At 46.6% G+C, this 26,037-nt stretch overlaps 1 protein-coding gene across 1 annotated transcript in view; it reads left to right on the top strand.

The window, feature by feature from the left end:
- The window catches only part of CNTN6 (contactin 6), a 213,563-nt gene that overhangs the window by 33,635 nt on the left and 153,891 nt on the right, over nucleotides 1-26,037 (top strand). Inside the window, exon 2 of the mRNA XM_039836823.1 lies at nucleotides 8,250-8,384. Within this exon, the coding sequence (XP_039692757.1) occupies nucleotides 8,330-8,384 (55 nt within the window). The 5' untranslated portion in view covers nucleotides 8,250-8,329. The remainder of the gene's footprint in view (nucleotides 1-8,249; nucleotides 8,385-26,037) is intronic.

The raw sequence follows: 26,037 nt of genomic DNA, 5'->3' as shown, positions 1-26,037 counted from the left end.
AAAGCAGGGAAAAAGAAAAATTTCCCAGTCTGACTACTTTTTCTTTAGCACATGTAGAAGTAAAAGTTTTTTCAATTGCTCTAACGCTGTTCCCCAGATAAGTCTATTTATACTTCCCCTTAATCAAAACAAAAAAATACTTTGCACACATACTTGTTTTAACAGACTTTTTCTGTAAATGTACTTTTTTTAAAAAAAATTTGAAATGTAAAAGAAGCAAAAAAATAAAAAAGGAGAAAGAAAAAGAAAAAATCTCCTTGCCGTTTAATACATATATTTGGCATGTATACCTTTACTCGTTCTCTTTAATTCAGATCTTTCTGAATTTTGCCGTCTGACATCCTCACTGTCCCTCTTGGCTTCTGTCATTGCAGAGATTAATCAAATATCCGAAAGACCTGGGCTTAAAGCTTACACTAGAAACTTCTCTGCAGGCCATGGTTTACTCCAGGGTTTGGCAAACTGTGGCCTTGGATTAAACTCGGTCGTCGGTTGCTTCTTTGTAAGTAAAGTTTTATTAGAACACAGTCACTTCCGTCCGCCGATGCGTTGTCTACAGCTGCGTCGCCTGTGTGTCCACGAATCCTCCCGCCAGAGGGTGTTAACAGAGGCCAGATGACCCGCAAAGCTGACACAGTCTCTGTCCCGCCCTTTACCCTTTACAGAAAGAATCTCCACCTCTGCACAGGTCCTTGGTCGGTAGTTCAACTCATCCCCGAGGACCGGAACCGGTGTGGCTCCCTGTCCCCTGTTAAATGACGCTGGAGCAAAAAACAAACAAACAAACAAAAAAAACCAACACAACAACAACAAAAGAAACAACCTAGTCTTCTGCTTCAGGAAGTAACTCGTTCTAAGGGGTAAAACTTACGTTTCAAGACCGACATCAAATCCTGGGTCGAGAGTCTTCCCTCAGGACGCCCATCAACCTGAGGCCACACTCTGCCCGATCCTGGTCCTTCAGCTGGGGCCACAGAAGCCTGCACAGTCCCCACAGCCTCCGCCCGTGACGGTGCCGAGACCGGCCAGCCTCGGTCTAAGCCCAGGAAACTTAGACTTGCCTGAACAACGAGCGTTTCCTGTCACCGTTTTAGGAGTGGAGATTCGACGTGATGGACCCTCCACACCGCAGTCCCGCCCGCTGGAGGTCCCTTTCTGAGATTAGTGTAGATGCTGACAGCATCTCCGTAGATAGAAGGGCCTGCCGTTCACAGCTGGGAAAATAGGCCCTCAGAGCAGATGCTGAAGCTGTACGAACAAGGCCTGTCCAGTGTCACAGATCGAAATGGGCACAGAGTCGAGAGGACTGTGCCCGAGATCTGCCTTCAAGTCCCAGGTCCCACTCCAGGTCCTGCCCCACGTCGGGATAACCATTTCCAGACAGAGGGCTGACCTATGTTGTCTGCATAGTTTCTTTTAGTTCTGAAACTCGCTGAGAGTATCATTTTTTTAGCAGTCAGAAAACCCATTTCTTCACACTGGTCTCTCTCAGCAAAGACTCCAACGCCTCAAGCAAGAGGCACAAGAGATAGACAGTTGATGACTGAATTCTGCAGCTTAGTGGCTGCGATAAAAAAAGGGAAATTGTAGCAATGATTCTAACTATTTTTATAACAAACATATTTGCATTTATTTCATGCTGTTAACAACTTAACGTATAATCACGCCTCCTCTAAGAAGTAATGCGTCTTCTGTGATTGCATTAAGCATGCCGTGCTTAACTTCCTACTGATCTGTTCTCTGTTATGACTGCCTATTCCGAGAGCTGGCGTAACAATTCTCATAAGTGACAGCATTGTATGCTGAAAACAAAGAATGTGCTGGCACCATTTATCTTGCTACTTTGCCTGACTTAATGGCAGTTGAGGTGTCCTAGTCGAAACCAGAATTTTTTCAGATCATCAATATTTCATTTTTAAATTTATTATTGATTGAGTTTGATAGTAAAGAACTCCGTGAATGCTGAGGTTGGAAATCTGCTGTAAAAACTATTAAACATCTTCTCTTCTGTCTGGCCCTGGATTTTTATCACATCGAAATAAAAAAAAAAACAACAACATTGGGTTACTCGAAGGCAACGGAGTTGGGATTTTTAATGTATCTGATCTAGTCAATGCACTGGTCAAATAAAAAAAAACCAAAATGGCGATTAGCACTGTACACTCTCGCTCTGACGGCGAGCGTGCCACTTGGAAACAGGTCCTGACCTCGGCTGTGACGTTCTTCGATGGCACCGGCAGGTGGCGCTAGGGGGAGGAAGCGCGAAGCCCGTCGGGGAAACGCGCACCTGCCACACCCATTTTCCTTTTTTCTATCACGACACCAGTAAAACAGTTAGAAAAGCCGGCCAAGGTCTTAAGTCGTGTCCCTCCGCGGCCGTTCTGTCCGCCTGCGTCTCGAGCCGTCGCCCAAGCCACCTCGTCATCGTTCATTCTTCCTACCACCAGAGTGAGAAAATTATTCCAGATCGTGGAAAGGGGATAAGAAACGGGTATAATTTGTAACTGACCTGAGGATTTCTATAAACCGGACTATTCGTGAACAGAATCTCCCATCACCCGAAATGGTGTCAGATAGATAGAGCTACGTGTTAAGAGCCTCAGGTTGAAGGGTCTGGACAGGAATCGTTTCCCACGCTGTCCTCTGTCGTTCAGTGTAATGGGCGAGGTCGGCGTGGCGTTCTCCGTGGCTCGTGAGCGTGGTGGTGAGTACCAGCTCGAATCCTTCGCGAACGCCTTTTAAAGGCTTGATACCGAGCTGCGCGGGCACATCCACCCTGCCTTCTTAGTCAAGCGATGTCCCCAGTTCCCAGTGCAATGAGAGTTTTCTTTTGTAAAAAAAAAACAAAACAAAACAAAAAAAAAACAACAGATGTCGTCTCTCCTTGGATCACTCCACTGTCCCCCAGGTCTGCTGGGCTTACCACAGTTAAGCCTCGCGGTGACCTCCCAGAGCTGCCCGCTGGCCTGGCCAATGCCCGCCTTTCCAGATTGTTCCTAGTTTACTGGCAACGGTACCTCGTTCACAGACTGACAAATGGTTTTATGGCCAGGGGATAGATTACGCGATTGCTCCCCGTTTCTGAAAAATCAGTTATTCTGATCCAAACGAAGGAGCTGCTAGTGCTGTCTGGGCTGAGAATAATCGGCGTTGGGGGTGACCTCCCCGTCACAGGACTCTCTCTGACCTCTCCTCTGCCTTCTGGGGTCAGATGCTAGCTGAGGACACGCAGCGCAAAGAGGTCATCGTAAGGCCGGACACTCACAGGCTGAAGGTACTTCAAAATCCGGGACCCCCTTTTTCTGCTAAACACGTGGTGTCTTCGCTGAGCGTGGATACGTGGGATGCGGGCACCACAGCGCCACAGGCCTTTATCTGAGATCTTTACAGCCAAGTGTATTTTAGAGCCGAGACCAGGGATGCGCAGGAGAGCCCCCAGGGGCTCTAAAGCCGTTAGGGCCAGAGAGTAAATATTTCCAGTTTTGAGGGCCAATTCACCCCTGCCTTTGCAGCACAGAAGTAGCCACAGATGGCACTTGCGTACGGAGTCGGGTGGGGTGCCCCTGGAACTTAATTTATGGAAACAGGTCGGCAGTCTGTAGTTCGCCGGCCCCTGTTTTGGCCTTTAGAGAGGCAACGTGGTACGAATTTCCGCGTATTCAGACGACGCCTTCCGTGGACAGCGGCACTATCACAAACCGACATTTTCGGTTCAGCAGCAAAACACATAAATATTCCTTCCAAGTCGAATAAAATGAAGTAAACGACATCACATTGATTCAGGACAGGTTTTAGCACCAACTGAATTTTGCCACCCAAGTTATAAAAAATATTTCAATTTTCAGAGATTTTTTTAAAAAGTATTTTGAAATTGCCAGGAAGGGATGGTGGAGCTATATATATATATATATATTCTTTTGTCGAAATGTTTGAAATGGTTACTTTTGCACTGAGAAATTCCATGGGAGGAAAAGGAAACACACCTGGTCTAGAGGGGATAAAGTTTGTCCGGTAAGAAAGGAACAGTGACCTTGGCCTTCGGGCCAACAAACACGATACCACCCCTGCAAGCCAACACGTTGTTGAAAAGATCGCACGGCCTGTGAACCTCATCTAAACAAGGGCGGACGATGCATTTTTGAATCTTTTAGGCCTGGGCTTTCTTTTAAGTTTATATATTGACCTTCATTTGTCTCAAACAGTCTTCAGGGCTCTAGGGACCTAGAACTAATTCCTGAGACTATTTTGTGTGTCGGTGGCCGGCATAAATTTTACCTGCTGAATATTTCCAGCCCGTGTTGCTGTGAGTGAATAACCGAACTCTTTTTATCTGGGTCGTTCTCACTGAGTCGGAGTATTCTCTCTCAGGCCATTTACACTTTTACAGACGGAACTTTTACAAATGGCAGCTGATGCATAAATATTAGCTACTTAGGCTATCTCCAGAGTGTTGCCAAATAAAATGTCTCCTGGTCTTCACCTTCATTACTGGACATTGATAAAGCAATTGGATGGAAAAGAGCCCTCTTTGCTGTGAAATTATACGCTGGCTCAACTCTGAGAATCTTAGAATATTAGAGCTGGAAGGAATTGTCTTGTGATCTCCAGGCGGGACCCTTCCATCCTCCTAGGAGCAAACGGACACTCAGCGTGACCGTAGTGAGTGACCCCACGTCACTCAGCTGGTGAAGACAATAGTAGGAATGACGTCTCTGGAGTCCAGCTCGTCTCTCCGTGACACCACATTGCTTGGCCGTCACGTGCAAACAAGCGCCTACTTGCAAAGTCTAGGAGCGCCACACGGCGCAGGCAGGCAGAGCGCGTGCTGGTCCACGAGGTTAGTGTGACGGCTCAGGCAGTAGAATGGAAGCTCCGAGCAATACGAGCCTCGGGGCCGACACCGGAGTCTTTTAGGGAAAACTTCATGGAAATTCAGGCTGAAGAATGAATGAACCATCAACGATTTGGGTCGCAAGAAGCAAAAATATAACACAAACTGGATTCGGCAAGAAATGGGTTGTCAGCATGGCGGGGCTCCATAATTTCACCATATCAGGTAAGATGGTAGGTTTCTGGGGCAGAGGTAGTTGAAGAACACTCAGATCTAGGACATGGGATCCGGGGAGCAGAACCCTCGTTTCTCGTGGATCCACGTGAGCGAAGGGGCCGTGGAGAGCATGCCAGGGACGGGCTGGGAGCAGGCTGCGGCTGTGGGAGCAGCTTGTGGCTGGCGAGAGGCGTGGGGTGAGCCGGGTCCTCTGGGCTCCCGGGGGACTGGATATTTTGAATCATTCCACCGGCCAAGGGAGAAGGGGCCTTTCTGGGCGTTAGTTACCTGGGTGTGTGTACAGTACAATCAGGAGGTGGTCGGGGTGGGTCTTAGCAGACAGTCTGCCGAGGGGTCGTGATGGCTTTGAGCCGCGTCTTCCAAACTGGGTCAGGACAGCTTTCGTGAATGATTCCGTGATGTCGGATCAGCAGACTTCTGTCTTAGCAACTTGACTGCCCTAATAATCCTGACGAAGGTCCCGGCTTCCATCATCATTAGTGTGGCTTTGATCACTGCCTGTTTTTTTGCAAAACGTGGTAGCCAGGAGGACGTACCTATTGACAAAGCGCCGGCCACGTCCTTAGCCCCGGAGCAGGGAGGTGGAGAAATCCCAATACACGGGCTGAGGGGACGTGGGTGGCGGCCCCGGGAAGAAAGTCGCAGAGCTGCGGTCACGACGAGGGGCAGAAACGCCGCCTTGGGTAAGCAGTGACCGTCTCTGAAATGAGGGCCCATATAATCTGTCTCGTGAACTCGGACCTTCTGGGGAAAGGGCACTGTCTCTAATGGGGCCACGGCGCCTGGTCCGGGGCCGGGATCACGGTCCCGCTGCCCTCACGCGGGTTCTGTGGGAGACGCGGGCTGCACCCGGCGTCCCCAAGTCCCCAGCTGGCTCGTGGGTGTCACGCGTGGCACCGAGTGGGTCTGCGACACCCGACCGCAGGCGAAGGGGCGGGTAGTAATTCATCGCACAGGACCCCGAACGCCAGTCCGACGACACGGGGGGTCTTCTCAGGAGAGAACGACAAAGGTTTAGGATGCGGCGGGACGGAGCGCGGCCTTGTTTTGGAGAAGTGGCTTCGGTCGTAATATTCATCTGGGTAGAAAGGACGAGAGGCGTGGGCAGGAGGGCCCCGCGGAGGCGCCGCTCTCTTCGTCTGAGATCCGCTCGTCTTCGTCTGAGATCCGCTCGTCTTCGTCTGAGGTCCCCTCTCTTGGACCGCAGAAGTAACCTCTCGGTTTGTCTGTGTCACCCGCTTTTTACGTGGTTTCCTCCGTTCTCCGCGTCGGCCAGACCGATGCTTATGAGATGTAGATCGCACCGATCGCGTCCTGCGTCCTGCTGAAAATCCTCGGTTATAACTTGAAGTGACGCCGGTTACGTGGCCTGTGGGGCCAGCGGACCGAGCATGTCCCCCGCCCCGCCTCCCGCCTCCGTCCTTCCGTCCTTCTGAGTCCCAGGCTGGACCTTCTTCTGGGCTTCGGCTTCGCAGAGCCAGCACCCTGCGACCCGGGCCGGACCCCCGTGGGCTCCGAGCACCGCTGGCCCGTCACCCCGGCCCTACGGCCGCTCGAGCCCCGGCCCAGAGGTCGTCAGTACCACTTTCCCTCCTAAGCGTCACCGTACTTACCACATACGCGTGTTTACACGCGTGTGCGAGTGCGTGCACGTGCGTGTGGTTTCACCGTTTCATTAAATCTCCGCGTCTCTCATGAGATGACAAGACCTCAAGGGGGAGGATTGAGGGGTTTTAGATTTGCCACTGACACCTGCGTACCTCGTGTGTTGCAGAGAACGGATATGCAGACAGACACGCACACGCACACACACGTACAGACACACGTACACATGCTCGTTGAAAAATTGTAATGAGTGAATGAAAATATGTATAGAAGGAGACTTAAAGGCAAGGAGTTAAAGGCTTAGAATCTGCAGCGTCAGTGTCCGATACGAGAGTCTATTCAAGGACACCATCGACTCAGTGTAGCCTCTGGATCTGAATAGTGTTTATTTTCCCTTCGATTTTTATTTCTTGATTAAACTTGAAAGTGTTTACTTTGGACTTCATAAAAACTTAAAATCGAGTAGGGTCGATGTTCTTGGTTTAAGTTGTGACTAGAACCACAGAGAAATGAAAGGTTTTTAAAATTTAAAATATATCAGGAAATGATCAAAATGTCATTATTTACTAACTTTACGGTTAAAACCCACATACTTCCAAAATGTATTCACACTTGCAAGAAAATATATTTCCACCAGGTTAAAAGTTCCCAAGTGGTCCTATCATTTGAAATATAATAATTTTATCAAATATGACCTAGGTGAGTTTATGCTAAACTTACTCTCTATTTTTTTGAGCTTATGAGTTTTATGAGCCTCTTATTGGATTTCTCTTTGGCAGTAAAGGCCAAACTCACAATTTCTTGATTTTGTTTATCATTGGAAAGTATAAATAACAAAATATATTAGAGAAAATTATAATGTAACCTTATGGGAAAAGTATATCCATACTTGAAAGACGGTAGTTCCAAAAATTGATTTCCTACAGAAATTTTGTAACTCAATATTTCTAGTAACATCAGGAAAGTGTTTCCTAATGAATATGTTATGTATCTATAATGTATAATACATCACGTATCATGTAATGTATAATGTATAACAATGACATTAAGAAAGATAATGTTTTCTAATGAGTATAGTCTCAACGATATCGATTAAAACACTATTGATATTGTTTTTATTTATGTGGACAAAATATTGAAAAATCCATGAAATATATAATCACTGCTAATATATATAAGATAGAGCAATATTCTCTTATTCCTAGTCGTATAAAGTCAAAAACAAAAGAATTGCAGGGGTCAGTGTAATATGCTTTTAATCATCTCCGATCTTTAAAAAAAAGCTGAGCTTAATGCTAAGGAAAGTTGTAATTCACACAGAATACATTCAATTGAATTGCATTTCGACCCATTAACTATGACAGCAAATTCAATAGCACATGAAATGTATATCTGAGATGTGAACTGAAATTATGGAAACTTTGCAAAATGTACATATCTGTAAAGAGTAAACCTTTGGGTTGCTTTATTTGGTATAATAATATGTTAATATTAAATTAATGTTCAATAATTTATATACGTTTCAAAATATGATGTTTGTATATTTGTCATTTCATGATAATTCTGTTTCTTTCAGACTCTTGAGATCCCGACTGGAAGAGAAACTTTTGTCCCCTGCTGATTGTATGGAAGAAACTTTGACTTTAGAAAGTGGAAATGAGGTTGCTATGGAAACTGGAAACTCTGCTGCTACTCATAAACACTTGTGCAGGTAAAGTACTCTATTATTATGAAGTGTGATTGATAATTTATTGGCATTTATTTTTTCCTTCGGGTGAAGCAATTTTCAAATGCATAATACTTATGTTATTTGAGTGACTAAGTGATAAAACTTTGAAAGTGATCTCTGGCTAATACAGGGAGTTTAAGCCTTTGAAATGTTTCAGGTGCTATTTTTGAACAAAACTAAGGTTATTTTAATTATACGTTGTCAAACGTGAAGTTTTCATAGTAAAAGAATGTGATTAAATGATTTTTGTCATAAATAAATAATGAAGAATCACTCTTTTGATTTCCTTAATAATGAATTCTTTAAAAAGTCAAAATATACATTTTTCTCCTCAAATTTAGAATTTGATATGGGGAAAAAGCAATCTTACTATAGAAGAAAAAGTGACATAGCACGGTTCCATCAGAACTAGATTAACTTTTGAATTTTTTTCTTTGCATTTCAATTGTTTTATCCAAGCCAACTGCATTAATGTTTGTGTATCAGTTAGCGTTTGCTGTGTAACGAATCCTCCAAATTTGAGTGGATTAAAATAACAAACAACCGTGCATTCAGGGATAAGTCGACAAGCTGACGGCTTAGAATGGGCTCAGCTCTCCTGGTTCGGTCTGGGCACATTACATCTGCAGTCAGCTCCTGGGCCGTCCGGGACCTGGCCAGCCCAGGCCACGCTTGGCTGAGACGGGCGCTGCCTCGGCCCTGGCCCCGGGGTCCCTCATGCTCTGTGAGTCTGGGCTCTTTCACACGGTGCCTGCCCGGGGTCCCCACGGGAATCAGATGTGCGCAAGGTCTCCCGATGTCAAGGCTTGACGCTGACATGGTGTCATTCCCGCTTCGTCCTTGTAACCCGTCCAAGGGGCGAGACCAGCCCAGATGCGAGGGGCTCGGAGACGCGCCCCACCTCCTGCAGGGGAGCTGCAGCTTCACCGTGGAAGAGATGACGGGGTGACGCTGACGCTGTCGTCAGTCACCCGCCGGTCTGGCGAGGCCCTGGCGCTCCGTCCTCGGCTGCCACGCTCGCCCGTGTGACTCGTCACAGAGCGCACGCACCGGCAGGGTGACGTTTGTGACAGCAGGGAGCGGGCCACGTGGAATTGTCCTGAGGACGTCTGCTGGTCTGCGGCCCTCCACCTGCTCCTGTGTCCTCTGCTGACAACGTTCGAGCGTATGGGGCCCGCCGCTTCCTGTCCGTCAGGCGCCTGGCCTGACGATGGAGCCGCCTCGCGAGTCGGCCGGTGGGAACGCACCATCCTCCCTCACCACACGGACCAGTCCCGACATAGGACCCCTGAGCACATCCCTGGGGCTTTGCTAACGTACGATGGCAAAGAGGCTTTTCCCACCGTGCTGTTCCCGTTGCTGTGAGGACGGGCCAGGGGCCGCCCCAAGGGAGAGTCGGCCTGAACATCAAACCAGCCCAGAAGCAAGACAATCCGAGGAAGAAGCTCACCCTTCCTTAACTACCTGGAGAACTGGAAATCACACAAGCCGATAATGTTCCCCATCCCCACTCCAGGCTAATTTCAGTTGAGATGCCATCCCCTGTGATGGAAAGAATCTCGTCTCGTATAGGTTAGAAGATTTGCTTTTGATAGAAATTGCTGAAGAGGCTGAGGTTGGGTTAGAAACAGAACTTGGGGTCCATGCCTGCCCATCGCTGGCAGTGGGAACAGAATGGATGGGGAGTGAAGGAAAGGCACGATTTTTCCTGAAAGAAAAAAAAGCATCAGGAAGCCTAAGGTAGACTCAGAAGGTTGATGCTTAGCTTCAAGGACTAAACCATCTTTATGTATTAGGATACAAACAACCTTTTAATGGGATAGTTTAGGGACCGCATTGATAAGTGGAGGAAAACTTATGACTCGAAATCTATTTTTTTTCTTTTAGATAATGCATGGGAAATGTTCTTGAAGTATTTTACTCTTAAACAAATATTCACCAGAGTGGCTGGAACAAATTAATTGGGGTGTGAAGCAGGAGCTGAAAAGCCGTGTAGGATCAGATTCTGTGGAAGTTGGCATGTCCTAGGTGAGAAGCTCAAGGTCTATCGACGCGGATAACTTAAATCTTTCTATGGTGAAAAAACTCAGCATAGACTAGATGCTGTTCTTTCTTTAAATCTTTGACTTCACTGGGATTTTTATGTCACATTTGAGAGATTTTAGGCAGCTTTCAAAATTTAAGTTCAAATGTTTCAAAATTTGAGTTTTGAAAGTATCAAACACTTGCTTAATGAGGGAAAAGCGACAGTCAGCTGAATCACATGCTCCGTATGTTATGTGTCGCCCAGGCTTGGAAATGGCACAAGGTCAAGCCCGTGGGCTAAGGGCAGCCCTGTTGCCCTTCTGAGGAGTGCCACGAAGGTCGGCGGCTGGTGCCACAGACTCGGACACCATCCGAGACGGCAAACATCGCTCGTCATGAGGAAGTTTGTTTCTGCGGCATTCAGTATTCATACCATCTTAATTCCTGCCTAGTATTCTCTTTCGACTTTGTTATTTTAAGAAAATCCTGTCACTTCAATGGTAGTTACTTTTTAAACAGCCCTCTCGGTCCATGCTATAAGTGGATTATCCATGTGCCACTGTGTTTGTTTTGCTAGGGGCTGAGCCCGTCTATAGGAATCATAACACTGTGGTCAGTCCTGAAGAAGTACTGTGATTCATCAGGAGACTCGGTTTTTTCAGAGAGAAACTGAGTAAATAACTCAAGAAAGCGAACGTGGAGCGAGTCACGTTTCTCAGCGGAGCGGAGCTTCAGGATCCTGACGCTTGTCCCACGTCGTCAGGGCTGAAGGAGGCGTTTCTCCCAGTCCCTTAAGGACTCCTCAGGAGTGAAGCGAGGCTGCGGAGCGCAAGCCATCCTCCTGCCACCGTGGGAACCTAGCGTCTGCTGACAAACGCGGCGATACTCTTTCCGCCACTTCCCCCGGAGGGATTCGCTCTTAGAACTTGAATGAAGTTGTTTTCAGTGCTTATGCCCATAAAGAAAAGACCACATTTGTCAGCATCTTGGCACAGCTTGCCATTTCACAAATGGACTAGCCTGAAGGCAAATCTGGGAGAAAATCTACTTCCTTTTAAATACTCCCAACCAGAGGATTATGAGAAGGGGATATTGGCAAGTACTTATGATTGCTGGATTTTTCTCTAGTTCAAATATAACCTTCTATTGAATTGGAAGCTAGAGTAAGTGAACGAGCAGAGAGGAAGCCACAAGGACGTCTGCGCTGTGACCGAGATTTCTTCAAAGACGACGATGCGTCACATAGCGAATCTGTGAAAATTGGCAGGTGCAATCAACCCGCTTTGCCCGAGGATCCCAGATGCGCATAATGGACATGTCCCCAGGACAGAGCCTGATGAATGTCGAGGACATCGCAGCCCACACTCTGCCTCCGGTCTTGTTCAGATTTATTGTTAGTGCAGTAGCGCCTTTAGGAAGGGAACACCAGGCTATATTTTTTAAGTCAAGTGACATCTTTGCAATGCCTAATAGAGATGGCCCAATTTAGAAATGCTGAAAACACCATTTTTATGCAATACCTACTGATAAAAGGTAGTTATGTGATTATCAAGTCTTCCTTCAACGTAATTGATTCTGAAACCCTGAATGAAATTGTTGCTTAGGGCTGATACCAATGTAGAAAAAAATGTTTCTGTGTGTCAGTGTTGGAGGAAGTGCTTGGCACCCTTGGGGGCCGGGGGGCAGGCCCTTACAAGAAGCCGCCGTGGGAAGCGGTGTTTTCCACTTGGCGTCTTTGAAGGAGAGGGTCCCGTTTTCCATGGAGGCGACATCAGGTAATGATTTCACCTTGAGGAACCGTAAATAGCTCTGGCACAAATCAAAATAACGTGGGAGAGTGAAAGTTTTTCTTCTCCTACTTAAAACTTTTCCTGAAATTTAGAAATCGAACTGCTCGCCACGGCTGGCCGGACACTAGACAGCCCGCCTTGGCCGAGCTCCTCCGTCTCGGCTTGTGCTAACGTCCCTTGCTCGCGCGCTAGAGCCTCGCTTCCCTCTCGGGCTTCCAGAAGTCTCTCCATCATTCCCCAGGGGCTCAGCGCCTCTGCGCTTGCCTCTTATTTGCCGGAAACACACTTCTCCAGATCTTTCTATGACTAGCTCTTCGTACCTTTGCGGCCACCTCAGATCAGTCGCCGCCATAGAACGATCTTCTCCTGGAACCTGCTCCAGGTAGCCCGCGCCTGGCGCCACCACGGGCTCCTGTCACTCCCATCCACCTTTGCTTTCATCTTCAATGCTCTTTTCATCCGAAATATATTTATTTATACACTTGTGTATTGTCTATTTTCTAGGTAAGTTCTACGCAGGCAAAAACAGGTTAAGTCGTATCGCGGCCGCATCTCTCATGGTACCGTGCCCGACTCATAGTAAACACTCAATGAATGTGTCTGAATAAGTGGTCAGCCTCTCAGAGTCAGCCCCCATGACTACCGGGGGCGATCGGCATTTCCAAGCACTTTAGGACTCCATGGGATAGTGTTAGAATCCAATGTTAGGCATAAGTGTTTTAATCGCAATATATCGTTTGGTCTCAGCGAGGCACCTTTTCACTTAAAAAAATACGATATATACTGAACACACAAAGCTACTCTTCCTTTTTGAAGCTAACTAACGCACTTTGCTTAGACACCCCTGGCGCGGGCAGACACCCCTTCAGCGTCGCTTGTCTGGGGAGCATCATAACCCACACAGAGCCAGCGCTACTCTAACAGCATCCGGTAGTAACTGGTCACTGATATGGCGTTAGCAATTGAACATTCAAACCTTGGGGCTGTATTTTATCTCAAGATGTAGTTGTTTATTCCTTTCCAGTTCCGGGGTTATCCGTCAAGGGGATGCCCAACACCTCTCCCCGAGACGCTGTAGCACCTCCTGGGGGTCCCCCCGTTTCGTGGCACCGTCTGCACCCTTTCCGAGCTGGAGTGCATGGCCACACACGCCTACGCAGACAAAGCTTCATACAGCGCAGCTGATTTCTGCCATTATCTGTGTCGAGACCTGCACAGATCCCATTTCCTGTGAAGTTCAAACTGTCTAATCGAGCATTCGAATTCAATTTCCTTTAACAAATATTGAAAGTCCTCCAATTAATTCATTTCAACCTGTGCCACAAGCCAAGTCTTCCTCGATCTCCCTGTGTACCTGTCATTTCGGGCAGGCTGTACTACGAGTCCCATCTCAGCACAGGCTTTTGCTCGTTCCCACGTCTCTCTCCAGGTGAATGTCCCCACCTGCGCTGTCCTTCTTCAGATCGTTTCTCCTATTGAAGTCAAGTCCAGCCTTTGCCAGCCAAGTTCATATAGAACCTGCGCTCTCGATAATCCTCCAAGCAACAGAGAACACCTATTTCTCCTTAACTCTGTTCCACCAAGAGGAATTTTCTCATTTCTACGCACTTTGCGTAAAAAGAGGTCATTTGTTTCTCAAATATATACTCATTCCGAGAACTCTATTCACTCTAGTTGAAAATAAGTTTATAATTATAGAATGCTCAGTTCTAAATGGAAAATAAAGACTAGCCTTTCGTTTTTATTTTAATTTTTCAATTCGAGTTGACATTTAATATTATTTGATATTAGTTTCAGGTGTTCGGCATCGTGGTTAGCATTTATATGATTTACAAAGCGCTCTCCCTGATTAGTACCCATCTGGCGCTGTATGTGGTTATTACAATATTATCGACTATATTCCCTGTGACAGTTTTGTAACTGCCAATTTGTACTTTTTAATCCCTTTGCTTATTTTCACCAGTCAGCCGCCCCCCCCACCCTCCCTCCCATCTGGCCATTGCCAGTTTGTTCTCCGTGTCTATGAGTCTGTTTTCATTTTGTTGGCTCACTTGTTTTGTTCTTTACTTACACATGTAAGTAAAATCATATGGTATTTTTCTTTGTCTGACTTATTTCACTTAGCATAATATCCTCTACGTCCATTTATGTCATTGCAAATGGTGAGGTTCATTTTTTTAAGGCTGAGTAATATTTCATTGTATATACGGACCATGACTTCTTCATTCAGTCGTCTCTTGATGGGCACTTGGGTTTCTTCCATATCGTGGTTATTGTAAATTGTGCTGCAATGCACATAGGGATGCATATATGTTTGAAATTAGTGTTGTTGTTTTTTTTTTTTCGGATAAATACACAGAAAGGGATTTACCGGGTCATGTGGTAATTCTATTTTTAGTTTTTTGGAGGAATCTACATACTGTTTTTCATGATGACTGTGCCAATTTGCAAGCACACCAACAGTGCACGAGAGGTCCCTTTTCTCCACAGCCTCACCAACACCTGTTGTTTGTTGATGTATTGATGACAGCGATTCTGACAGGTGTGAGGTGATATCTCATTGGGGATAAAATTTGCATTTCTCTGATGGTTAGTGACATTGAGCATCTTTTCATATGTCTGTTGGCCATCTGTATGTCCTCTTTGGAGAAATGCCTATTCAGATCCTCTGCCCATTTTTTAATTGGATTTTTTTTTTTTTGGTGTTGTGTTGTATGATTTCTTTATAAATTTTGCATATTAACCCCTATCTGATGTATCATTGGCAAATATCTTCTCCCCCCTTTTTTTATGTTTTCCCCTCCACTAGGCTGTCTTTTTGTTTTGTCGATGACATCCTTTGCAGTGCAAAAACATTTTAGTTTGATGTAGTGTATTTGTTAATTTTTTCTTTTATTTTTCTTGCCTAAAACACTATATCAGAAAAAATGTTATGAAGAGCAATGTCAGAGAGTTTACTGCCTATGTCTTCTAAGAGTTTTATGGTTTCAATCTTACATTTAAGTCTTTAATCTGTTTTGAGATTATTTTTGTATACGGCATAAGAAGTGATACAGTTTCATTTTTTTGCATGCATCTGTCCAGCTTTGCTAGCATCATTTATTGACTAGGCTGTCTTTATCTCATTGTATGTTTTTGCCTCCTTTGTCATAGATTAAGTGACCATGTGGGCGTGGTTTTATTTTTGGGCTCTCTATTCTGTTCCATTGATCTATGTATCTGTTTTTATGCCAGTACCATGCTGTTTTAATTACGATAGCCTTGTAGTATAGTTGAAAATCAAGTAGTATACCTCCAGCGTTGTACTTCTTTTTCAAGATTGCCATGGCTATTCAGGATCTTTGATGATTCCATATACATTTTTGGGGGATAATTTGTTCCGAATGGTGAAAAATGCCATTGGTATTTTGATAGGGATTGCGTTGAATCTATAAATTGAATCTATAAATCTATAAAATGTTTGGATATTTTAACAATGATAATTCTTCCTATTCACGAGCATGGTATATGCTTCTATTTTTTTGTATCTCCTTCAAATTTTTTCTTCGGTGACTTATAGTTTTCCAAGTACAGGTCTTTTACCTCCTTGGTTAAATTTATTCCTATATATTTTATTGTTTCTGATGTAATTGTAAGTGGGATTGTTTTCTTAATTTCTCTTTTTGATAGTTTATTATCGATGTATAAGAATGCAACCGATTTCTGAATATTAATTTCATACCCTGCTACTTTACTGAATCATTTATCAGTTTTAATAGTTTTTTGGTGGAATTTTTAGGGTTCTCTATAGAGTATCATGTCATCTGCAAATAATGACAGTTTTACTTCTTCCTTTCCAATTTGGGTGCCTTTTACTTCTTTTTTTTATCTGCTTGCTATGGCTAGTACTTCCAACACTATGTTAAATAATGATGGTAAAAGTGGATATCCTCATCTTGTTCCTGATTTTTAAAAAAACGCTTTTAGCTTTTCTCTTTCCAGTAGGATGTTCAGTAGGATGTGCTGAGGCATGTTCTCTCTATTCTCACTTTGCTGAGCGTTTTTATTCTTCGCATGCTGGATTTTGTCAGACTCTTTTTCTGCATCTATCGACATGACCGTATGACTATTATCTTTCAATCTGGTAACGCGGTGGATCACATTCATTCATGTGCAGATATCAACCAACCTTGCATCCCAGGAATAAATCCCATTTGGTCGTGGTGTATGATTTTTTTAATGTCTTGCTGAATTCAGTTTGCTAATATTTCATTGAGGATTTTTGCATCGAGGTTCATCAGGGATATCGGCCTATAATTTTCTTTTTTTGTAATGGCTTTGTCTGGGTTAAGAATCAGGGTAATGCTGGCCTTGTGAAATGAGCTTGGGAGTTTTCCTTTCTCTTGAATTTGTTGGAATATCTGAGAAGAGTAGGTGTTAATTCTTCTTTGAATGTTTTGTAAAACTCACTGATGAAGCCATCTGGTCCAGAACTTTCATTTGTTGGGAGTTTTTGATGAGTAATTCGATTTTATTAATAATAACTGGTCAGTTCAGAATTGCTGTTTCTTCTGACTCAGTCTTGGTAATTATGTTTTTAGAAATATATTAATTTCTTCAAAATTGTCCAATTTGTTGACATACAATTTTCTTATAATCCTTTGTATTTCTCTGGAGTCAGTTGTCACTTCTCTTTCATTTCTTTTTATTTTTGGGTCTTTTCTCTTTTTTTTTTTTTCCTGATAAGTGTGGTTGAAGATGTATAAATTTTGATTATCTTTCCAAAAAAAAACAACTAGCTTTTAGTTTCATTGGTCTTTTGTACTGTTTTCTTAGCCTTTATTTTACTTCTCTGATCTTTACAATTTTTTTACTGTGGTCTTTGCTTGTTATTCTTTTTCTAGTTCCTTTAGGTGTAAGTTTAGATTGTTTATTTGAGATTTTTCTTGGTCCTTGAGGTGAGCTTGTGTTACTATGAATTTCTCTGGACTGCTTTCGCTGTATGCCATTGATCTTGAGACGTTGTGTTTTCATTTTTATTTTTCTCAAGGTATTTTTTTTTATTTCTTCCTTGATCTCGTTGTTAACCCATTCATTGCTAAGTAGCACATTATTTAGCCTCCATGTGTCTGTGTAATATTTTTTTCTTGTAATTGATTTCTGGTTTCATACCATTGTGGTCAGAGAAGACACTTGATATGATTTCAATCTTCTTGAAAGTACTGAGACTTGTTTTGTGGCCTAACATGTGGTCTATCTTGGAAAATGTTCCATGCGACTTGAGAAGAATGTATATTCTGCTGCTTTGAGATGAAACACTCTAAAAATATCAATTAAATCCATCTGGTCTAGTGAGTCATTTAAGGCTGCTGTTTCCTTGTTGATTTTCTGTCCCCTCCTGTGACTGCCGTACTGTCGATCTCTCTCTTTACGTCGGTCAATATTTGCTTTATATATTTAGGTGCTCCTAGGTTGGGTACATAAACGTTTACTAGGATTACATCCTCTCATTGGATCGATCCCTTTATCATGTAATGTTCCTGTTTGTCTATTATTATAGTCTATTTTGTCTGATATAAGAATTGCTACCCCTGCTTTTTTTTTTTTTTAATTTCTATTTGCATGAGACATGGAAACATCTCTTTACTTTCCGTCCGTGTATGCCTTTCCATCTGAAGTGGGTCTCTGTAACCAGCACGTATATGGGTCTTTTTTCTTATCCATTTTGCTACCCCATGTCTTTTAAATTTAGACATTTAAACCATTTACATTTAAAGTGATTATCGACAGGTACATAGTTATTGCCATTTTACCATTCATATTTATGATTTTTTTCTACCCTTTCTTCTTAAAAATGCCCTTCAACATCTCTTGTCATACTGGCTTGGTAGTGACGAATTTCTTTAGCTTTTCCTGGCTGGGGAGCTCTTTTTCTCTCCTTCCATTTTAATTGGCAGCTTTGCCGCGTAGGAGAATCTTGGTTGTGGGTCTTTGCTTTTCATCACTTTGACTGTTTTGGGCCAATTCCTTCCGGCCTGCAGAGTTCTTGTTGTGAGATCGGCTGACAGTCTTATGGGAGCTCCCTCGTTGATGAATAACTGCCTTTCTCTTGCTGCTTTTAAGATTCTCTCTTTGTATTTAAGTGCTGGCATTTTTATTAGGATGTGTCTTGCTGTGGGCCTGTTTGGGTTCGTGTCGTTTGGCGCTCTGCGCTTCCTGGGCTTGTATGTCTATTTTCTTCACCAGGTTAGGGACGTTTTCCATCGTTATTTCTTCGAATAGTTTCTCAATCCTTTGCTTTCTCTCTACTTCTCCTGGTACCTCTGTGATGTGAATGTTGTTGCACCTGATATTGTTACAGAGGTCGCTTAAACTACACTCATTTATTTCTTATTCTGTTTTCTTTTGCTGTTTCGATTGGGTGTTTTCTGCTACCTTGTCTTCCAAATCTCTGATTCAGTCCTCTTCTTCATCTGACCTACTGGTGAGTCCTTCTAGTGTATTCTTCAGTTATTGTATTCTTCATTTCTGACTGGTCTTTTTTATGATTCTCCCCCCTTTTTTTTTAATGCTCACTATCTCTTTGTCGAGTTCATCTATTCTTCCCCTAATTTCCTTGAGCGTCGTTATAACCAGTGTTTTGAAGTCTGTGTCTGGTAGGTTGCTTGCCTCCATTTTATTTAGTTCTTTTTCTGGAGTTTTCTCCTGTTGGTTCATTTAGAACGTGTTTCTTTGTTGCCTCATTATGGCTGCCACTCTGTGTTTGTGGCTGTGTATTAGGTAGGACTGCTATGTCTCCCAGTCTTAGCCTGGTGACCTTACATGGTAGGTGCCCTTGTGGCCCGGTGGTGCAGTCTCCCTAGTCACCAGTGCTGGGTGCTCTGGGTGTCCCTTGTGTGTGTGTGCCCTCTCATTGTAGTTGAGCCTTGGTTGCTGTTGGCAGGTCAGTAAATGAAACCGACTCTCAGGCTGACTGTGGGTGATTGGCCACACCCACAGGGTATGAGCTGCAGTGTGGGGCTGACCCCATGGAAAGGGATTTGCCACAGTGGGCTTGTGTGCCTGCTGAGACCACTCCTTGGGTGTGCCACCTGTGGGGCTAATCAGGTGGCGGTCTGTTGAGGCCTCCAGGTGTGTTGGTTCTGGGCCCCTTTGGGAGGAGGCTTTCATGCAGGTGAAGATCTGCTGCTGTCTGTGACTACCTGGGGCTACCTTGAAAAGCAATCCGTGGTTGGTCACTGCCTGAGCTGGACCTAGAGGCATGTGGGAGAGGTCACACGGGGAACTGAGGCTGCCCGCCACCAGTACCAGGTCTGAGGAAGCTCAGCAAAAGGCGTAGGGCAGCCCTAGGCCTGAGGCTGACTGCCAGCTGCCTCTAAGCCTCTGTGGCTAAATGAGCCTCAGGTGATACGCGAGCTGGGTGAGGTGGTGTCTCGGGGAGTCACCAGGGTGGGGCATGTGATGTTCCCCAGGTTGGTGACGATTCAGATTTTGCCAGTACTGACCTCATGGCCACTCTCAAATCACGCTGAAACCAGTCGCTGCCTGCCTTGAGCCCACAGCCCCCAGAGATTTCTTTAAGAAACACTGCCCACCACTGAACTTGTCTCCCAAGGTGCGCTAGCTGAAGCCTGTACATTGCTGCGGGAAGGAGGTCCCTGTTGAGGGTGTGGAGTGGGCTTGGTTTCCCTGGCAACAAAATTGCCACCCATAATGGTGAGTTGGGTGGGCGGGGCCCAGGGAGCCAGAGGTAGAGCAAGTGGATCTCACCAGGCCAATCAGAATCAGGCTTGGCCGTGCGGGGGCGGGCTCAACACAGCAAGGTGGTGCCGACCTGCAGGCTGCACAGGAGGGGGGCCCAGCACAAGGACAATGGTGGCTGACCCTTCAGCCCTCACCCTGAAGCCACACAGCCTTTCCCAGAACGTCTCTGGCGCCTCCCGAGCTGCTGTCCCTCCGCCGGAGCCCAGGGTGAGTGTCTGCGAGCGGGCGGTCTGTGCACGAGCCCTGAAAGGAACGTCTGGGTTTCCAGGTTCCTTACGCCTCACCTGGGACGCTTGGAATCCCCATGGGTTTTTACTGTGGGCCCTTCTCTTCCCAGCACTGGAACCCCAGTCTGGGGAGCCTGTTGTGGGGCTGAGTCCCCACACTTCTCCGGGGGGCCTCTGTGGCTGAGATACCCTCTCGATGCTCAACTGCCATGCCCAGGGGCAGGGCCAGCCTATTCCGTGTCTCCACCCTCCTACCAGCATTGAGGTGGCCTCTTATGTATGTCCTTGGTTATAGGTGATGTGTTCCGCTAGTCTTCAGGTGGTTCTCTGAGTTGACTATTCTATAATTTAGTTGCAATTTTAATGCGATTTGGGAGGAGACATGCATAGCGTTCACCTGCCCCACAATCTTGACCGGAACCTGAAGACTAACATTTAATATTTGGTTCGCTATATTCTACTATACCTAACGCTTTACAATTCACAAAGTGTTTTATGTGCAGTGTTTCTTCTGTGCTTGAGAGTGGTCGGGGAAGGGTTATTATCTTCTATAGCTGCAGAATCTGAAATTCAGAGGCAAATGGATTATCAAGGACCATAGGACTAGAAAATGGCAGAGGTTATGATGACAATACTATGCTCAGATGAAAACTTTGTTCACTATTTATTCAAGACATCGCTTCTCGACACAGATCAAATTTGTGTAACAGTTGTTTTTTTAAAGTTGACATCAATCGTATTTAGAGGCCAGGTTCTGTTCATAGTGTAATGTGATTTAAAGAGGTAGTCTGAAAATTTTTATGACCAACCAATAAAGGGGTAATACAAGGTGCAGTTATAAGTTATAAGCAAATAAACCCAACATATCTATATGTTACATACATTATAGAACATAAAAATATAAATTAACTAACATATTAGACAAAATAGATAGGTATAGAATTTCTGACACTTTCTTTCCTCCCCGTCAATAGTTTAGCTTGTCTACTTTCTAAGAGCAAACCGCCCCACTTTGGAGACGATGAATTTTAAAGATAAGAAAGGATATGTCCTTTGTGGGTGAGGTGACAAGGAAACGCACGCCATCTTCATTCAAAGCAGTTCTCAACTCAGAATAATGAGAAAATTGGGGTAGAAACGCAGTCACATTTGAAACATCATGAGTAAAGCAAAAGTAGGTAAATTGGGAAAAATAGATTCAATGTACCTCATTTCATTAAAATAGTATGCGAACCTTAGAACACAGTCGCAATTCTGCAGACACCATCTGAACTTGTAGGTAGATGCATCGGTGGTCAATACCCGTGCGACTAACCATGCCCCCAAATTAGTGCATTCAAACAATTCACTTTTTATAGTTCTGCAGGTTGTGTGGACATTTTCTCTGCTTGCTTCACTTTGTCCCTCTCGGGTGGTTTCACTGAGTTGGAATCGAAGTCCTGGACAGCTGGAAAGGGAGAGAAGATAAATTATCGAGGGCCTCCTCATTCATGATAGGGAACGGGCGTTTACTCAAAATGTCTCCTAATGATATGGAGTTTATGGAGGTTTTGCATCTATATCATCATTTTCCTTTATTTTTTTAAAAGAAACACCTTGGTATATTTTAAACTAGTGCGATTCGCCAGACCAGCTAATCCATATGGAAGTCATGCAGTTCTAAACTTAACTTTGCAGTGAGGACTTTTCAGAATGCCACCCTCAGCAACTCAGCTTGAACCCTGTTCAGCTTGGTCATTGCATTAAGGATGTGTCAGTGCATTGAATTTTCGCAAACCGAGCCCACCCCGTGAAACAGCACTCTGGTCAAGGTGCAGACCACGACTGCCATCGAGGAAGCCCCCCAATCACAGTTGAGACTTCAAATCACGCAGATTAGTTTTACATGCTAATTATACGAAATGCGAACGTGTCTATTTCATGTATATCTATATTTATATATCTAGACAGAGGTGTGCTGAAAATAACTTGTAGAGGCTCTTGAGAGATGAGTTTTGTTTTTTAACAGGAATTTTGTAAGTTGTTAGACACAGCCGTTATTCAAAATTAAACTATATAACTTAAAAGTCATATTAAAAAGGTAATAAATATTCAAAACTCATTACTTCCTAATGGTTTTAGTACCTTTTTCTATTATTTAGGGTCTTGGGGTTATTTATATTGTTTCACCTCCGTGGTGGGAAACGTCTCCCCGAATCCCCGTCTGGCGACATCGTGTCGTCAGCTGGAATCGGCCGCGGGAGTATTTATACCACAGAAATAGGCAAATGCGACACTTTGGGGCTTGAGTTAGTGCCGATGCCGAAAGCGTTTTCAGTAATTAAATACTTTGCATGAGAGTGAGGAATAGTTTAATGTTATATCACAAGTCAGACTTAATATCAGTAAATTTACCTGGAACACAGTTCGAGGATTGGAATGCAGCTCCAGCTGTCAGGTCGGTGATGAATCGCCACCGCAGGCTGGCTGGGAACATGAGCATTCGGTAAGTTAATGGAAGCCTTCTGGGGGAGTAAGTTAACTTTATGGAATTTATAATAAGGTGCATCATATATTTTATTCTCAAATTGTCTGCTATGCATCCATCTGGTAATAACGTATGTGTATGTACACATACAGACGTATAGACATGTAAACATGAGTACACAACCATTTTTCAGAGAGGCGGTCACTAACATCGGCTAGCGTACTTCTGTTTGGGCTTTCTTTTTTTTTTATGTGTTTGCCTCTTTTTGGTGGAAGTATGCCACATTTATAGACTTATTAGGCAACTAGATCATGGTGAGCTCAAAAAGTAGATGTAATAGATCAATATATTGTTGTTTTTGTCTATTTTAGCATTAATTTAGATTTAGATACTTTTTCTCCTATAGAATTAGTACTCCTTTTAGAAACAAACATAACAAAAGTTGACTCTTTAAAAAATCAAAAACCTCACCTCATAGGTGACCAGAAAAACAGATGAAAAGCGTTTCTTTCCCTCATAATTAAAAGTTCAAACTTGCATTCCCCAACGCTGGCAGCAAACAAGAGGTGTCATCTGCTCACGTCGCCGGAAGCTGGCAGTGAAGACACTCGGGGGCTTAGGGAACTAAAGCCGATATTTGCAGAAAGGACAAAAGCCTCCCCAGAGGCTCTGGCCAGCTCTGCCATCAGTTCCGAGCACCAAGGTGGGAACGGTGCCATGTCTTCTGTGAGTCAGGACACGGAGGCCAGCTGTCCTACCTGTGCCTGCACGTGTGGCATTACGGAGAGCCGGTGCTGGAGGACATCGAGGTGCTGCGTTTGTGGCCGGGCCTCCCCGGGGGCACCTGCTCCAACCTCCGGTAACGGGGGGCCCTGCCACCTGGGAGCCTGTAATGGCCACGTGGCCCCCTCCGAGGCGCTCCTTACGCAGCGCTGCTGCCTGGGCCCCATCAGAGCAGACCCTCAGGCAGACGGAAGTCCCTGGCGAGCCTGTCCCGCTGACCAGCCCCGTCTCTCCTGGACAGAGGGCGGCGGGTTGCAGAAGCTGGGTCCCTCGTTTCTGAGAACACGGTTTCTGAGCCCAAAGTGTGTGAGGCTCGTCGGCGCCCATGCCTGCTTAGAGAACAGGTTCCAGAAAAGTCACCTCCCATTCACCTGCCAGTGCCCTGTTTGCCCCGTGGCATCTGTCCTGTTACGAGGTTAAAATCACTCCTAAGGAGCGCGTGGGACAGAGGGAAAGGGATGTGGAAGAAAAGTCTGCCTGGGGACTCGCCTCTGCCTATTCCGGTTCGGTCCCTGAGGGCCTTGAGCTTGGGGTCCCGGCGCCTGAGATGACTACGCCCTTTCCAGTCCCGGCGTTGAATGATTCGACGATGAGGAGCGTGACACCATCGTCCTGCTTCCGGACCGTGCCAGCCAAGGACTCGAGGACACCAGCGCTGTCAGCCAGAAGCTGCGTCGGGCTCCCCCGCGAGGTCCACGTATCCCGCTCATGCGGCTCCCGGGGCCGGTCACGAGTGCCTCGCGCTGCGCTGTGCTCGCCGTCCATCGAACACCTTCTGCCTGTTCCTCAGACGTTTTTGGCTCTCGCGGGCGGGCGGGTCCGTTTCGACGCCGATGCTGCCGTGGCGTTGGCGCATGTCGGCTGCAGCTGCCCGACTGAGGCCGAGCCGTCCCCGTGTCCCCGCGCCCACCCCACCGACGCGTCTGTCGTTCGGGATGGTCCGTGAGGCGGTCGGACGCGCCAAACAAACTCTTAACGTGGGGAGAGGGCCCGGGACAGTGTCCGGCACCGGAGGTGTCAGGAAGGCAAACACTCAGTCCCCTGCCACCCTTCCGTCCTGGGTGGACGCCACGCGGGTTCCCGGTGGAGCGCGGAGCGCTGGGTCATCGGGCGGGGTCTGAAGCAGAGACGAGAGGGCGCCGCACGCCTGGCGGAGCCAAGACGACGTGTCCCGAACGTCCCTTCCCTGTCCGGTTCGGGATCCACGCTGACCAACAAGGAAGGCGAGCTCGGAGGACAGCCTCCTGCCACCCGGCTTCTGTCCCGTCCGTGGGCGACGGCGACCCCAGGCCCCGCCCCCCGGTTTCAGAGCGGACAGTCCACCTGGGCTCCCCTTCACTTGTCCATTCTGGCAGCTGGGCTCACGGGCTCCCCAGACCCCGTGGCAGGGTTGGACTTGTCCGCCGGCTGCGGTGCCCGGACGGCGTGTCGCTGACCATGTGGTCCAGGCCCCCGGCGTGGGGCCTCCGCTCTCCGGCCTCGCGGACAGTGGGACGGGTCTTGTTCCTGAAGTGAATCCGCCACCCGTGTTACCCACAGCGAGTCTGCTTTCGTGATCGAAACTCCGGACGCTAACTCCCCTTACCGGGGCGTCCCCCGTGGTGTCTGGCGAGGTTCTCGGGGAACTCAGATTTTCCATGTGCCGTGTGACTGGGGAAGTGGCGGGATCCTTTGCAGACATTAGAGAAGCATTAACGTTTTGGTCTCCGATTCCGCGTGGAGGACCAACAGTCTCCCCGTGTCACTTTGTTCCCGACCAGCACTTCCCACGTACCGGCCGAATCTCTTCTGAACCGTCACCACCCCCAACGGGCAGCCTCGGTCCCGCTTCCGCAGACGCCGTGCTTTAATGCTAAATCCCACGACAGCTGAGGGCTGAGATCGTGTAGATCACCGCCCCTCTGGGTGACTTACTGGTGGTTTGACCATGACTTTTAATGCTTTAGTCCAGCAGTCCCCAACCTGTGTGGCACCAGGGGCCGGTGCTCCTGTGAGCATCTGACGCCTGAGGACCTGAGGCGGAGCTGAGGGGTGATGCCGGCGCTGGGAGCGGCCGCGGATACGGATGGAGCTTCGCTGGCTCCCCGGTGCTCACCTCCTGCTGTGCGGCCCGGCTCCTAACAGACCAGGACCGGTACCGGTCTGCAGGCCAGGGGTTGGGGACCCCTGCTTTTGCCCCAAAAAAGAAAAATGCAAACACATTTCAGGGGATACCAGGCTCTGATAAGGTACCAGGGAATGTCTCTTTTCGACGCAGCGCATACAGAGCCAGATAGAACATGGGGCGTCTCCACGCCCGGCCTCTGCCGCTCGCGCTTCCCCCGCGGTCACGGGCGGGGCCGAGGCGTGTCATTTTGTCCACGATTCTCTGCGTGGCGTGGAGGAGCTGGACGCGGGCCGAGTGCTCACGCACTCGTGTCCTGCCCGCTGGAGCGCGCTGGTCCAGGGAGCCGAGGCCGCTGGCGCTTGCTGTCACCTGCCACTCTGCGCCCCACGCGCTGCCTCCCGCCCGGGCCGCTGCGGGAAGCTGCCGGCGCCTCATGTTCACCATCCACCTCGCTCTGCCCGTCGTGACGCCGAGAAGAAATGGTTCTAGATGC

The sequence above is a fragment of the Pteropus medius genome, unplaced genomic scaffold (genome assembly GCF_902729225.1).
Source record: "Pteropus medius unplaced genomic scaffold, Ma_sr-lr_union100, whole genome shotgun sequence".
Lineage (NCBI taxonomy): Eukaryota > Metazoa > Chordata > Mammalia > Chiroptera > Pteropodidae > Pteropus > Pteropus medius.
The sequence above is the reverse complement of the archived record's forward strand: the minus strand, read 5'-3'. Positions and strand labels throughout refer to the sequence as shown.